Below are 15,265 nucleotides of genomic sequence, written 5' to 3'. Positions count from 1 at the left end.
CCCAGGAGCTCCAGCCCTCAGAGCCCACCGTGCACAGCCTAGCCCCTCTCCCCTCTGGGCTTTGCGTAGCTGGGGATTATTCTTTTAATCAGAGTCTGTATGGGAATTGCTTGCATATAGATTACAGGAGTGGGGCACGTCCTCTGGCAGCGGGAAGCCCCCGGCCCCGCCGGCTCCCAAGCAATCTCGACATCTCGGTGGAGCCGGGATTAATGGGGGCAGGGGGCCACACGCGCGTGTGTGTTTGTGTGCGTGCGCCTGCCCGCCGCCTTGTCTTCCTTCCAGTCCTTTGACCCTCGAATGGTTTTTTTCAGATAATCCACTGCACTGCCTTCTTGCACCTCCAAACCCCCTGTGCCACTGTGGGTGGCTCTGGGTGCCCACAGCACAGGGCTCCCCCTAGAAGGATCCAGTCTTGCGGGTGCTGCCCTCCATCAGGGCCCGTGCAAATGGGGGGGGTCTTTCAGCCCAATCTGGGGGGCACTGGGGCTCGGTGGCTCGGTGGCCACCCTGATGAGGCAGCACCCTGCTGCCCCCCCACACCACTGTCCCTCTCAAGCACCCTTAGGTGCAGCACAGGAAGGTCTTTCCATTCCGGTGGCTGTGGCATCCCCTCCTAATGCTTTAATCCCCCCTGATCCGCGGCGCCCCTGGGGCAGTCGGTCCCGCTGACCTTGCAGGTACTCTCCCTGGGCAGGGACCCAGTGGTACCGGGCACCGCGGGGGCACAGGCTTCCACAGCCGCCCACCCATGGCCTCCTTCTTCACAAGTGCCCTGAAGAGCTTTAAGGGGAATGAGGAGCAGCCGCCCAAGGAGCCCCCCAAGAATGAGAAGGCGGCCACGCTGCCCAATGGCATGGCTCGTGAGGAGTTTGAGGAGTACCAGCGGCAACTGCTGGAGGAGAAGTAAGGCTTCACCAGGGCTGTGGGGTCACTGAGGTCCCCCATGCTCTGCGACCAGGGTCCCACCCACCACAGGCTGTCCCCAGGGAGGGGCAGGGAGGCAGCTGGGACAAGGGACAGGGGCAGAGAAGGTGCCTTGGTGCCTCTCCCCACAGCAGAGTTGGTCCCTGTGGGTGCTGGCACGGGGATGGGACAGTGCTCGGTGCACTGTAGGTGACAAGGGGCACCCCCGGGGTGTCAGTGCCCCAGAGCAGTGGGTGTCTGGTGTCAGCCCAGCACCCGTGGAGCTGAGGGAGGAGAGGGGCCAGCAGAGGATTGCATTAAGGTCCCACTGCCCTGGGTCCAGGTGCTGTGGGGACCTGGTAACCCAGCATCTGGGAGCTGAGAGAATGCAGGAGGAGCAAGTCCCCCCAACGGGCACCTTCACTTGACCCTCTGCTGGGTGCTGCGGCTGGAGGGGCAGGATGTGGACCCTGCCCCCAGATCCCCATTGCAACCCTCCTACAGACTTCTGCATCCCCTTCTCCTCCTGCCCCGGCCCGGGACTGGCACAACCACACTGCTGCCGGGGGACCAGGGTGATGCCAGGTTGCGGGGGGGGTGGGGGGGTGGTTCCAGTGGGGGTCTTGGTGAGGTGGGGGGTGACAGTGTGGCACCCACCGCTGCAGGATCGAGCGGGACAAGGCCTTTGTACAGAAGAAGGCAGAACGGGCCACTCTACGGATGCACATGCGGGACAAGTACCACCTGCCCCAGGTAAGGACCAGCCTGCCCACGGTCGGGCCTTGGGGGTCTTCCCTGGAGCCCTCCATCCCAGGGGATGTGGAGGTCCTGGCAGCTGCCAGGGCTCCCCTGGGATGGGAGCTGATTCCTGAAGAGGGCAGCAAATGGCTGCTGTCTCTGCGCCATCCGCCTGCCCACGTGTCCCTTCAGCTTGTCCGAATCTGGAACTGGACAGTCCCGCGTCTCCCCAGCACCCCCAATGCCCCCGCAGTGCCCGGCTGGCCCCGAGGGACCCTGCTCCCCTCTGTCCCCCACCCCATGGCTGGTGGGTGCCCGGGTCTGTCCACAAACCCTGACACCGTCTCCCACCCCCGCGCAGGACGAGCGGGATGATGCTCAGCTGCATGTGGCCGGCGGCGCGGTGGAGCTGCCGCAGGAGCTGGCTGCCATGGTGCACAGCGAGGAGGAGGAAGACAAAGAGGAGGAGGATGACGGGGCCTTTGCCTTCCTGACGAAGCTGCGGGAGGTGAACCTGCTGGCGCTGCGGGACAGTGCGCTGGGCAGCATGGATGAGATGAAGGGGAAGTGTGTCCTGATGTAGCATCGCTGCCCGCCTGGCTGGCGGGTCTCAGCAGCAGCGCTGGGGCTCAGCCCTGCCCCGCTGCTCCCCCCCGGGAGCAATGGGATGTGAGTGTTACTGGTGCCATTACCTGGGGGTGGGGGTTCCAATACATGCATTGAGGGTGGGTTTTCCTTCCCAAAACCCTGTCGCTTTTCCAGGGTGCCCTGGGTGGGTGCTGGGATGCAGGACACCCAGCCGCTGGCCAAGCCCCTTCCTGGGGTGCCTCTGGTGTGAGCCCCCAGACAGGGCGAGTGGTGGTTCCTGATGCTCTGTCACCCCCAGCAACCAGCCCCAGGGCCTTGGGCACCCTTTGGCTCAATAAATGCAGAATTTTCCAGCACCGGTCTGGTCTTCCCACTGTACCCCACATCCACACAAACCCAGCCCTGGGTGGGAGGGGGGAGCGGGGAACACAATGACACTGCTGCAACAGAGCTGCCCCAGGTGCCCCCAGGCCAGCACCCAGCATCATGCTCCCACTGGATCCATCCCCCCGCCTTCTGCGGTATCCCCCAGGCACATCCACACGCCAGGGATGCCCGGGGCCCCCGGGATATCCCTTGGGGGCAGCACTGGTGGGGGTGTGTGACGGCTTTTAACCGGTCCTGAAGCATCCCTCTGCCAGCACAGGCAACAGGGAGGTCCATTTGGCCAGGGCCGGGGTGCCCCACTGCCCCTTGCCCCTCTGAAGACTTACTCCCTGCTCCCAGGCACTCAGCAGTGGCCCCGGCTTAAATGCCGCCGTGCCGGAAGGCTGGGGGCTGCTGAGATCACTAATACCTGCCTATTTTAGTGAGGTCTAATCTGCCTGAGTCGCCTGTCCCCGAGGACTAAGCTAGCTGAACTCTTGTAAAATGTACCGCCAGCGCTGGCCCCAGCAGCACCTCTGCACTGGAGCAGGCGCCGCCGGGGGAGTCACGCTGCGTTTGCATGAAAGAAAGGACGCGCTGAGCTGCCTCCGTCCTCCCCACGCCGGGGCCATCTGCTCCAGAAAGGCCTGTGTGTGGGGACGGCCCTGCCCTGGGCTGCCCACGGCTTCGGTGGTGGGTCAGAGAGGGGCGGCTGAATCCAGCACAGGTTGGGTGGGAGTTGTGCCATGGAGCTCATCGCTGTCACAAGAGCCACAGGTCTCAGCCACCCCAGCTGGAGCACCCAGAGCTGCAGGAGCTCCGGCAAGGAGGTCCCTGGGTGCGTGAGGTGCTCAGTTCCCCCCCGCAGGGCACCCAGCCCTCCAGGTACCAGTCGGGGGGCTGGTGACTGCCGGAACACCCCAGGGGAGCGTGTGACATGCATGTCAGAGCCTGGGAGCCTCCTTGTGTTTGGTGGCCCAGCTGTACCTGCTGTCCCCACTGTCCCTGCTGACACTACCATCCCCACTCTCCGGAACTTGAAAAATCTTCCATTTGGGCACAAAAATCCACCTGTGTTGCATGGGATGGGGCTGTCCGTGTCCCCACCGGTCCCCCGGGCAGGTCCCTGATGGGGCAGCAGCGGTTGTGGCGCCTGGCACAGCCCCGTTCCCACCCCACGTTGCTCTCCCCAGGGCTGGGGCTCGGCGCTGCGAGTCAGGAACGGTGACACCGAGGGCCCCGGCAGGCCCGGCTCCTCCAGCCCCGCTCTGCACTGGGGCCCCATCGCACCCTGACAGGCAGCCCAGCTCCCAGTTCTCCCAGTGGGGCTGCCTGGGGGCTCCCAGTGCTGGCCGAGATTCGGGTCAGGACCCTCCGCCAGGTCTCCTTGGCTAATCATCCTGCCCCCCCCCATCCTCCCCACTCTGCCACCTGCCTCCCGCTCAGCACCCTTTTGGGTCACCCCTGCCGCCTCCCCGCCTGCCCAAGGCCTCTTAATGAACTAAAAAAGTGATAAATCCCTGGCCGAGCTGGTCACGTGAGGCCGGTGGCCCCCCAGGCGCCCCCTGCCCCGACCCCCGCCTCCGGCCCCACCGCCCCGGTAAGCTGACGCAGCGTCTCTAAGCGTTAGCAGCTTTGCTGGCTAATAGGATTAGGGAGGTTTAAAACTGTCATTTGAGTGAACTAAACCCCCTGATACTCTGCATTGCACCTTCTTAACCAATTTGCCTTCAATTAGGGTAATTGGGAAACTAGCAAAGAAGTATAGCATTAATATTTTAAAGTGATGAAGCGATTATGGGCCTTGGACGAGGAAGTAAATCAATTTGCTATCTGCTCCTAAAAGGCAATTATAATCATTTGGCAAATAAGCCTGCTGGCCTCCCCCCCCCTCCCCTGCGTGCGAGCCAACACCTCAAGGCTGTCTGCGGGGCCGGTGCCGCACACACTGCCCGGCGGGCAACGCCGGAGCCTGGCAGCCGGGCAGCCCCCGCCCCTAAAACCAGCCCTGGCACCCCAGGGCCCGCAGGCCATGGCATCGCGGCACCTCCCTGCACCCGCCGGGGCTGTGGGGCACCCTGGGGGAAGCCACTGAGGGCCACCAGGACAGGGGACCCGGCTCCTGCTCCCGCTGTGGTGGCCAGCATGGGCACGAGCACCGGCCCTGGGCGAGTGGGAGCAGCAGGTCCAGCTGCCCGTTTGAATTCCCAGCCCCGTGCGCCGTGCCTGTGATCCGGGGTGTCCCCACACCCCGAAGGTGACTCCTTCCTGCATGTCCCCAGCAGCACTGAATGGCATGGGGGGGTCACCCCATCCCCAGGGGCTGCCATCCCCTGTGTGTAGGGCCATGCTGTCCCCGGGCTGGTGGCACACTACCCCCGAGACAGTGTCACACTGTCCCCAGAGCGGTGTCAGACGGGGCGGGCGCTGCCGCGCAGCCCTGCCGGGAGGGTGCCAAGGTGGCCTCGGGGCCCAAACCAGCTGCAGAAGTGGCTGCAGGGTCCCGCCAGCAGCAACTCCTGGTGGGGAGGGCTCAGACCCTCATGGGGCCAGCAGCCACCTGGCACGGGGGGGTGGGGGGGTTTCCAAAAACCCTGCGGTGACATTTGCCACCTGAAAGAGGAACCATGTTGAGGAGAGGAAGGGAGTGGGAGGAAGCCGAGACGGTGGCCGGGGACAGCAGCTTTTGCAGGTGGCAGGAAGAGGCTTTTGGGAGAAAGTAAAAGTGAGATGAGAAAGAAAAGGGCCAAACCTGTCTGGCAGAGCAGGGGAGTCCGGGCAGCATCGAGAACCCGGAGCACCCCAGGATCCCCATCATGATGTTCCTGTTGTCCCCTGGGCCGGGGTCCCCGGGGTCACAGCAGGAGCGGGGAGGTGACAGACAGTGTTTCTGCCCCCCCAGTCAGGGGCCCGTGGGCAGCCCCAGGGCTGGTCCCCACTGCTGGTCCCCAGCCCTGATCCCCACCCCAGGTCCCCAGGGCTCTTCAGGGTGTTGGGTCCCTACCCCGGTCCCCACACGCAGACCCCACAGCAGGTCCCCAGACCCCGTCCCCACACTTGGTCCTCACAGCCAGCCCCCGCTGCCTGGTCCCTGTCCCTGTCCCTACGCCCGGTGCCCATCGCCGGTCCCCCCGCGGCCTGGGCTCTGCAGGCCGCATCCCCGGGAGCCCACGGGGCCACACACGCGCTCACCGGGGGTCACCCCCGGGCTCGCCATCCCCGTCCGGGGGGGGACAACACCCATCATCACAGCGTCCCCATCCCGCCGAGGTTTGGGGTGCCTGCCCCGGACCCCATCCCTGGGGCAGAGCCTCGGCAGCCGAAGGAAATCCTCCCCCCTTCCCCCCCCGACCCGGCCTTTCTTCTCCACTCCCCCTGTTTCTAATTCTTTTTCCTCGCCCGTAATGAGGGGATTACACGGCAAACTCCAGCAGGACGCCTTTGTGGGGAGACAATCTGAGTGGGGAAGGCAGTTCGGGGCTTTGTCCGCTGCCGCCCCCCCGGACCCGTGCTGGGGGGACATTTAGAGCAATTACTTGTCCAGAAAGTAACTGTCAATCATTCTTAAAGGGGAAGGCCTCCAATTAATAACCTCGTCTTAATCCTTTGGACTCATTTCCAATCTGCGGTGCCTTGGTGACATCTGCAACACTAAATAAAGATTCTCCCGAGCCTTAGCACGGCGGTTCTGTGACAAATAAGAAGACTAGAGGCAACTTTGGCTGCCAAAGCTGCGAGATTGGTGAGGTTGAGCCGCTTGTTTGGTTCCCAGGAGGGACCGGCAAAGTTAAATACTCCTGGAAAAGCCAAGTTGGGCCCAGCAGGTAACACCGTTTTATTCCGATTCGGGAGGAAGCGCCGGGGGAAGATGCTGAAAAAGGGAGCGGGTGACACTGGTGTGTGCCCAGGGCCAGGGCTGGGGCTGGCACCCTTCCTTGGAGGTTCGGGAGTGGGTGCTGGGCACCCATCAGCATCACTTGCACCGATTTACACCCGGGGCCGAAGGGCAGGAGCCACCCACACTCCTCCCTGCTGCAAACAGCCGGTCCCAGGTGGCCTGAGCCCGGGAGGCCACATCCTGGCACCCAGACAGGCTTTTGGAGGCAAAAAAATGGGACCTAGCAAAAGCCGGGGCTGCCCCCAGGCTGTCGCCTCTGTGTCCCCCCACCGCCGGGGAGGCCGCTTGGCCTCACTGATGCTCTGCTGCTCTCCGGCACCAGGGAAATGATGGCTTTTTAACCACTTCAACCAGGGCTCAATGCCATTTCTGTTGCTTTTTCGGGTGTCATTAATAACAAGAGCCCCCCCCCCCCCCCCCCCTGCTCCAGTCAGCAGCCCCTGCAGGAAAACCACGGGTCAGGGTGTAAAGTAGGTGGGGGAGGAACGACCCCTCCCAAGGCTTTGGGTGCTTGTGGTTCCCAGCACAGTTTTACAGCTTAAGGTCTTAAACCCCAAAATTGCCTCCGGGATGACGGCAGCCACTGGAAAATGTCCGACCGGGGCAGGGAATTGGCTCCCCCCGCTGCGCCCCCCCGCGCTGCCCGTTTTTAGGCAGGATTCCCGAAATGCTGGGGGCAGAGGCTCAGGGCTCCCAGGGCCCGTCCCTGGAGGACAGGGACCATGAGGTGGCTGGTGCTGACACCCCCCAGGCTGACCCCCTGGAATCCCCCCTTCCATGCCCAGGGACAGCCGTGACCCCGGCCAGGCCCAGGCAGAGCCGGGTGAGGGGTTGGGGGGGGGTCCTGGCCCTGCCACCCCACCCTGTCCTGCAGGGCCCCGTGCTGCCGCCCTGCTGCTGGGTTGTTCCTTGTCGGGTATTTTTCTGTTTTTCGCTTTGTCCCTGCTCCCACGCCAGAGTTTGCTCCCTGGGGGGGTTTTAGCCCCCTTTGCGCTCAGATGGGGTCAGGGTGGGGGGACGATAGGGCTGTCCCCAGCCCTGGCCCTGACTCCATCACCACACCTTGTCCCTGTCCCCCCTCATTGCCCCACCTCTTCTCTCCTTCCGCTTGTCCCATCTTGACCCCAACCCCCCCAGAGGCCTGGCTTACCCATACCCCGTCGCCCCCCCCAATCTCACCCATTCCCTTTGCCCCAGGTTCCCCTGGTCCCCCCCCCCCCCCCCCCCAGCCCCAGGTGCCCCCCATTGCTCTGTGGGGCCACAGACCATGGCTGGGCAGGGCAGCCAAGGGGCCCTGAAGGGGTGCTGATCCCCCGGGGGGGCCGTGCCCCAGGCAGGGGCTCCGGGGGCTCTGGGGGGTGCTGGGTGCTCACCCCCTCTCCCCTCTCCTTGCAGGTGTGGAGCTGCTCAAATGAGAAGCAGGTGAGTGAGAGCGGGATGGTGCCGAGGGACACCGTCCCCCCACCATGTCCCCAGCCCCAGGACACACCGCGACGCTCCCACGGTGACAACAGGGCCCCTGCTCCCCCCAGCACCCACCCACCCCTTCCTCGGGGCACCCCGGGATGCAGCGCCCAGCACCCCCACCCTGGCTCACAGCTCCCCCTGGGCACCCTGAGAGTGCAGCCCCCCCGCAGCGGCAGGGCCAGGCCCGGGGGCGCTGTGGCTACAGCATGTCCCGGGGGGCCAAGGGGCATCCTGGGGGCTGGCAGCGCCCAGAGCTGCACGTGCCACCCTGCGCACCCTGCGCACCCTGCGCACCCTGCACACCCTGCACACACTGCACACCCTGCGCACCCTGCGCACCCTGCGCACCCTGCACACCCTGCGCACCCTGCGCACCCTGCACACACTGCACACACTACACAAACTGCACACCCTGCACACACTGCACACCCTGCACACCCTGCACACACTACACAAACTGCACACCCTGCACACACTGCACACCCTGCACACCCTGCACATACTACACAAACTGCACACCCTGCACACACTGCACACCCTGCACACCCTGCACACACTACACAAACTGCACACCCTGCACACACTACACAAACTGCACACCCTGCACACACTGCACACACTGCACACCCTGCACACCCTGCACACACCGCACAAACTGCACACACACTGCACACACATTGCACACACCGTGCAAACACTGTACACACTGCACACACACTGCGAGCACTGCACACACACACACCCTGCACACACACTGCACGCAGCTGCTGTGTGTGGTTTTGTACTGCGCCCTTGCTCCCCGCACACCCCCACGCCCCACTTGCCCTGCGCACACGCAGGTGTGGATGTCGCGCTCTGTGTGCTGCACACGTGGCACACGGACGCTGCACCCTGGGCGCTGCGCACCCTGCCTGCGGTGGGCCCGCGGCACACGCCGCCCTGCACGCACACACCCGGCCCCACACACATCCTGCTCCACACTCAGCCCCCTGCACACACGCGCTCCCGCACCTCCGTGTGTGTGCCCCTGGGTGCTCCTGAGCACCCCAGACCTGCCCGCGGCGGGGGGCTGCTCGCCGTGTGCATCCCTGCACGCACCCAGACACACACCGCCTGCACCCACGCTGCCTGCACCCACGCTGCCCACACAGGCTCTCACTGTGCACACTGGGCCGCTACACCCCACACGTGCACACCCTGAGCAACACCCGACACCTACCCCTTGCACGCTGCCTGCTCGGGACCCCCATTTATTCCCTCCCAGAATTAACTGACAGTCCCTTTCCCTCCCTGTACCCACTCTGGTGTTGGCCAGACCTTTGCTGGTGGGTCTGGGCGCTGCAGCACCTTCCCCTCGGTGGAAGTGCCCCAGGATTACAGCTTTCTGCCCCATTTCCATGTTTGCCTACATCCTCGCAGCAGAAAGGAACCCTTAATCCCCAGCAAATACTGCAGGAAGATTTCAGATGCCGGATAAAAAGCTTAAAGATGAAACATTGCAAGGGTTGAAAATGCTTATAAGTGTGCAGAGAAAGGTTATTAGCCAGCGGACAGCATCGGGCTGCTCTGGCTGCACTCGCGGACAACACTGGCTCCTCCCGTGGGTACTCGGTAGCCCGTGGGCAAGCGGGGCTGGAGGAGAGGAGCAGGGCTGGAAGGAAGGAGCCAGCCTGGGCTTGGTCCCCTCCACACCAGGGCGGGGGGGGGGTCAGGTTAGTTCTCAGGGACGGTGCTTCCATCAAATCTTCCACTTTAGGTGAAATTTGACTTTTAGCTTTGGGTGGGGGTGTTGGCCTGGTCGCATCTCACAGTGGAGCCCCCGTGTCAGTCCCCAGGACCCCACATCAATCCCAGGAACCCCGCGTCTGTCAGTCCCCAGGACCCCGCATCAGTCCCCAGGACCCCGCGTCAGCCCCTGGGACCCCGCAGCCCTGGGATAACGCTGCCGCAGAAGAGAGGATTACACCTCTGATAACCCGTTTCTGGGGCCGCCCCATCCTCCCATCCCTTCATCCCCTTGCCTGTCCGTCCCCAGCCTGGGGTTGCATAGCGGGGGTTCCAACGTCCCCACACCCCGACTAACCCCTGTGGTCCCCTCACAGGCGCCACCATGTTCCTGAATAAGTGTGAGGGGGACCTGGGCGAGCTGCGGAAACCGGGGGACAGCGAGAGCACCCCGCCAGCCGCCGCTGAGGAGGAGCAGCCCAAGAAGAAGCACCGGAGGAACCGTACCACCTTCACCACCTACCAGCTGCACGAGCTGGAGCGCGCCTTCGAGAAGTCCCACTACCCCGACGTCTACAGCCGCGAGGAGCTGGCCATGAAGGTCAACCTGCCGGAGGTCCGCGTGCAGGTAGGGAGGACTCCCGGGGGCCCCAGCACCCCGAACCTGTCCCCTGGGCAGTGGCAGAGGGACCACCCTGGTGCTGGAGGAGCTTTCCTCTGCTCCCAGCTCCACCGCTGCCACCTCGCTCCGTGCCTCAGTTTTCCCATTGGCATCATCTCTACAGAGCTGGCTGCTCCTTCCAAAACTCTAGAAGGGATTGAATGGCTGAACCTTGTTCCCCCACAAGGTCCCAGTTCAGCCCACGTGCCAGAGCCTCTGTTTGGGCAGGGAGATGGGTTTTAGGGTCTTTTTTCCCTGATGTTGGTGGCTGCTCCCACCCCTCCAGCTGATCCCTTGGGAAAGCAGCTAAACCTCAGCCGCTCCTGACTGCTTCCAGGACTTTAGGGCTGGGAAAGCGCATGATCCTCACAGATTTGGGGGTTTTAGGCTTGTCAGAGAGAGGCGGGGGGGGGGGGGGGGGGCGGGTAGGGATGGGGAGGTTTCACTTCTGGGACTGCCAGAGAAGGTTCTGCAGGGAGAAGGCACAGCCTGGGGAAGAGCGTGGGGTCCCACTGGTCCCCACTGCCCCTGGGATTGATGGGGTGAGACTGGGGGGAAGGAAAGGGTCAGGGAGTCATAGAATCGACCAACCCACTGCGAAACAAAGCAGTAATCCCCTTACAAATGACCCAAGATTTCCAGGCCTCAGCCCCAGTCCAAGACAATTCAGCCTTTTTCAGGGAGGGTCCAGACCATAGGGACACCTCTGCTGAGCTCTCTGAGCAATGACCAGTTTCATGGAATCATAGAATCACTGAGGTCGGAAAAGATCTTTAAGATCATCGAGTCCAACCATAAAGCCAACACTGCCAAGTCCACCCCTAAACCATGTCCCTCACTGCCACATCTACACGTCTTTTAAACACCCCCAGGGATGGTGACTCAACCACTTCCCTGGGCAGCCTGTTCCAGTCCTTGACAACCTTTTCAGTGAAGAAATTTTTCCTAATATCTAATCCAAACCTCCCCTGGCCTAACTTGAGGTTGTTTCCTCTTGTCCCATCACTTGTTACTTGGGAAAAGAGACCAACCCCCACCTCGCTACATCCTCCTTCCAGGTAGTTGCAGAGAGCAATAAGGTCTCCCCTGAGTCTCCATTTCTCCAGGCTAAACAACCACAGTTTCTTCAGCTGCTCCTCACAGCACTTGTTCTCTAGACCCTTCATCAGCTTCTTTGCTCTTCTTTGGACATGAATTTTGCACCAGTATAGCCCAGTGTCCACCAACAGCTGTGACCAGCCCCTGGCGACACCTCCTTTGCAGCCTAGCCATTCATCTGTACTCCCCCTTCGTGCCAGGCAGCAGACAGCCCGTGCCCTGCGCTGCTGGGGGCTCTGGGGACACGGGGACCAGCAGCCTCCATGGGCCTCGGCTTGCCGGTCCCTCTTGTGTGTTTTTGCACAACCGTGGCAGTTTGGCTTCTAAAAGCTTTTAACAAGGGGCTTTTGAAGGCCAGATAACTTTATACCGAGGACTGTGTAGCTGTTTGCAGAGCTGGGGTGCACATTGCCATGGAGCAGTGAGGGCGGGGGGTGCACGGTGGCACCTCTCACCCTCCACACCTCAGAGGTGCCCTCAGTCCCTGAGGTTTGTGGGGGAGCTTTGACAGAGCTGCTCGGAGTGCTGGGGATTGCTGGTGACCTGTGGGACACCCTGCGTGGGACCCAACACCCAGGGGCACCCCGCACAGGATGGGATACCCCATAGACACCCCACCTGGAGGACTTCGTGTGGGGCACCCCCCACGGGATACAGCACAATGGGGGACCCTGCACACAGCACAGCATGTGGGGCACGCTGTGAGGGACCAGCTGGGCATGGTGGGACTCACTCTGGCTCTCACCTCACAGGTCTGGTTCCAGAACCGACGAGCCAAGTGGAGGCGGCAGGAGAAGATGGAGGCCAGCTCCATGAAGCTCCATGACACCCCCGTGCTCTCCTTCAACCGGCCCCCCATGACCCCCAACGTGGGGCCCATGAGCAACTCCCTCCCGCTCGACCCGTGGCTGACGTCGCCCATCTCCAGCGCCACCACAGTCCACAGCATCCCCGGCTTCATGGGAGCCCCCCAGGCCCTGCAGCCGCCCTACGGCGGCCACTCCTTCCTCAATACCCCCGCACCGATGGCACAGGGCATGCAGCCCATGGCCCCCGCGCCCTACCAGTGCAGCACCACCTTTGTGGACAAGTACCCGCTGGAGGAGGTGGACCAGAGGAGCTCCAGCATCGCCTCGCTCCGCATGAAAGCCAAGGAGCACATTCAGACCATTGACAAGACCTGGCAGCCCATTTGATGAACGCTCCCTCCGGCCCCATCAGCCCCTGGTGCCGGCTTGGACCTGGGGTGGGCGAGGGGGCGACGGTGGGATGCTCGGCAGGACCAAAGGTGGTGCAGGGCAGGGATGCCGGGCTGCATCTTCCCCCTGATGAGCCAGCACCATCGGTGGCAGGGGAGCAAGACAGGGTGCTGGCAGGACACTGCCATGGGGGAGCACCCCAGCAGCCACCACGACCCCTCTGCCTTGCCAAGGCACCGGCCCAGGCTGAGGATCTGGCCACTGTGCCACCGGGCCACACCCCCCCCTCCCTGGTTGGACACCTCCTTTCCCCACACCCCTTCCCATTATTATTAATTTTTTTTTAATGCTGCAGATTTAAACAAAACTGAACAGAAGAGCTCTAGTTTTGTAGGGAGTACTTGGGGGTTTATTTTAGCCGCGTTGGGGCACAGCACTGGTTGTGCCGGTATATGTGCCGGCACCAAGAAGATGGTTGTATCATGAGTAAAAGGAGATAAGCTGAACGGCTGCCGCATGCTGGAGTTGGGCGCTGCCGGGGTCCTGCCTGCCGTGCGGCTCATTTGCGGTGTTGCTCGTTATCGTGCTGGGGCTGAGGAGCCTCTGCCGGGAAGGAGCTTTCTGGGGAGATGCAGGAGCATCATCCGCAGGCACCCTCCCACCTCACTCCCTCGGGCTGTTGCGTGCAGGGTTGGGGCTGGATCCAGGGACAGGTGACCTGGTCCAGCCCCGGCTGTGGACTGGGACCAGCTTTGTGCCGCACTATGACCTCGGCGTCTCGTCAAGGGGCATCTGCTCGGCCATCCCCGGGGGGCTGCACCCGCCGCCCGCCTGCCCTAATTGCTCCCCAGTGGTGCCCGCCTGGCCACATGTTGGCTGCACAAAGCTGCCATAATTGTGCCGGCGGGAGGGCGACCGGCGGCGGGATCCCCACAGCCCCCACCTGGGGCTGGAAGAGGAGGGGGCTGGCTGGGAGCCCTGGGGTCCTCATGGCAGGGGACGGCGGGGTGTGCTAAACCCAACTTATCCCTTGCCAGTGGTTCCTGCCAGGTGGGAGCAGAGTGATGGTGGCAAGGTGCCAGGTCCTCAGGTGTCCCCAGCATGGCTCTGCAGCCCCAGGGGACCTCGCCTGCCCGCCTGGCAGGGCTCGGGGTGCAGCCAGTGGCACTGGCACCCTCACCACTGCGGGAAGGCAGAGATGGCTGAGCCCACCGTGGCTTGGAGGTGCTGAAGCACGTCCAGGACAGTGAGAATTGGGGGCTCAGCCCTGGGCAAGCCAGGTCCCTGGGGTGTCCTGGTGTGCCCCAGGTCCCTGGGGAAGCAAGGAGAGTGTTGACCCTCCCGCCACCAAAACGACATGTTTCCTCAGAAAATCTTCCCGCTTCAGACCTGATGACAGCCACAAACTGGGGCTTTGCTGGGGCACCACCACGTCCCCATGTCCCCACACAGGCCAGACCCTGCTCAGCACCAGCACCCCCAGCCACCCCAGGGGGGTCTCACCCCAACCCAGCAGCCCTGGGGCCGGACTCTGACATCCCCACAACCCCGGGGTCAGGTGGGACCAACCAGGCGGCCACTGGGCCAGGCGAGGCACTGACCCCAGCGAGACCCTTCTCCTTGTCCCCCATCCCCCGGCTGCTGCTGCTCCTCTGCATCATTAGTGACAATTAAACCTTTAACAACCCATTAAATGCATAATCGATGCTCCCCCGGCCCCCCAACCCTGCTAATGGGCCGGGACCCGAGGTGAAGCGGCCCAGGCAGAGGCGTGCTCGGGCAGGGAGATAATGAAGCAACGGCCGCGGAAGTAATGGGGTTTGATCCGGGGGAAGGGACGCGCTCAATGGGGGCTGCGCTTTTCACATGACATAATTGCCGAGGCTGGCGCCAGCCCGGGGCACCCCTCGGCCTCCCGAGCACCAACAAAAGCTGGCTGGCGCGGAGAGCAGGAGGCTCTGCACCCTCCGACCCGTTTGATCAGAGCCTAATTGGGGCGAGGGTGCTCCCTCCCCAGTCTTGCAACCATCACCCAAAAGGGAGGGTGTGGAGAGGCCCCTGTATGAGGATGCATCTCCCTGAGGCTGGGAGAGGGATGCAAATTATTTAAATTAGATAATTTGCATGGGGTGGCACTGGTGCACACCAGGCCGTCGTGGTGGGGAACATTGGGGTACCCTCATGGGAGGGGTTGACTGCCCTTTCCCTCCCATGTGTTACTCATTGTGCAGAAAGAGGCAGTATTTCTGGACAAAAAAAGACATTTAAATGCAGAAAAGCCACAGCAGAGCCAAGCTGCCTGCCCTTCCCTCTTTATTGGTCCTTTCCCCTGTTGAGACCCAGTGGGGCACACCCTGCATCATTTGTGGCCACTGCACGTGGGGCCACGTTTGGGAAAAATCCAAGCAGAAAGGCACTTTTTTCCCCCCCAAGATCCCAATTCTGTCCTGAAATCTCTCACTGCCCAGAGACTGGCACAGTCCTGCACTTGGGGCTGTACTGGGAGCACTGGGGGCACTGGTGGTTCTCCCAGCCCCTCCTGGCAGAGCAGGAGCCCTCCTGCTCCCACCCCCTCTAATCTCCTCCCATGGGATTTACCCCCTAATCTGCTTATTTCTC

The 15,265-nt window shown here is 62.9% G+C and overlaps 2 protein-coding genes across 3 annotated transcripts; both read left to right on the top strand.

Moving 5' to 3' along the window:
* Window positions 1-711: 711 nt before the first annotated feature.
* LOC141970994 (complexin-3-like) lies at window positions 712-2,580 on the top strand. The gene is made up of 3 exons (XM_074928025.1): window positions 712-906; window positions 1,572-1,659; window positions 2,006-2,580. The coding sequence occupies exons 1-3, from the start codon at window positions 752-754 to the stop codon at window positions 2,225-2,227; spliced, it is 465 nt and encodes a 154-aa protein (XP_074784126.1). The 5' UTR covers window positions 712-751; the 3' UTR covers window positions 2,228-2,580.
* A 3,484-nt stretch (window positions 2,581-6,064) lies between these two features.
* On the top strand, window positions 6,065-13,479 carry RAX2 (retina and anterior neural fold homeobox 2). 2 transcript variants are annotated; one of them, XM_074927944.1, is made up of 4 exons: window positions 6,065-6,422; window positions 7,892-7,918; window positions 10,066-10,316; window positions 12,200-13,478. In XM_074927944.1, exons 3-4 carry the CDS (start codon window positions 10,074-10,076, stop codon window positions 12,641-12,643), a joined length of 687 nt encoding a protein of 228 aa, XP_074784045.1. In that variant the 5' UTR covers window positions 6,065-6,422; window positions 7,892-7,918; window positions 10,066-10,073; the 3' UTR covers window positions 12,644-13,478. The 2 variants fall into 2 exon arrangements, with proteins under 2 accessions (XP_074784045.1, XP_074784046.1); XM_074927945.1 differs by lacking the exon at window positions 7,892-7,918 and having other exon boundaries at window positions 12,200-13,479.
* The last annotated feature ends 1,786 nt before the right edge of the window (window positions 13,480-15,265 follow it).

This window comes from Athene noctua, chromosome 27 (genome assembly GCF_965140245.1).
Source record: "Athene noctua chromosome 27, bAthNoc1.hap1.1, whole genome shotgun sequence".
Classification (NCBI taxonomy): Eukaryota; Metazoa; Chordata; class Aves; order Strigiformes; family Strigidae; genus Athene; species Athene noctua.
The sequence above is the reverse complement of the archived record's forward strand: the minus strand, read 5'-3'. Positions and strand labels throughout refer to the sequence as shown.

Excerpts from the sequence above, each read along its gene's own strand:
- LOC141970994 (XM_074928025.1), top strand. The coding sequence starts at position 752 with ATGGCCTCCTTCTTCACAAGTGCCCTGAAGAGCTTTAAGGGGAATGAG. Across the intron at positions 907-1,571 it reads CGGCAACTGCTGGAGGAGAA|GATCGAGCGGGACAAGGCCT; the intron begins GTAAGGCTTCAC and ends CCACCGCTGCAG. Across the intron at positions 1,660-2,005 it reads ACAAGTACCACCTGCCCCAG|GACGAGCGGGATGATGCTCA; the intron begins GTAAGGACCAGC and ends ACCCCCGCGCAG.
- RAX2 (XM_074927945.1), top strand. The coding sequence starts at position 10,074 with ATGTTCCTGAATAAGTGTGAGGGGGACCTGGGCGAGCTGCGGAAACCG. Across the intron at positions 10,317-12,199 it reads TGCCGGAGGTCCGCGTGCAG|GTCTGGTTCCAGAACCGACG; the intron begins GTAGGGAGGACT and ends CTCACCTCACAG.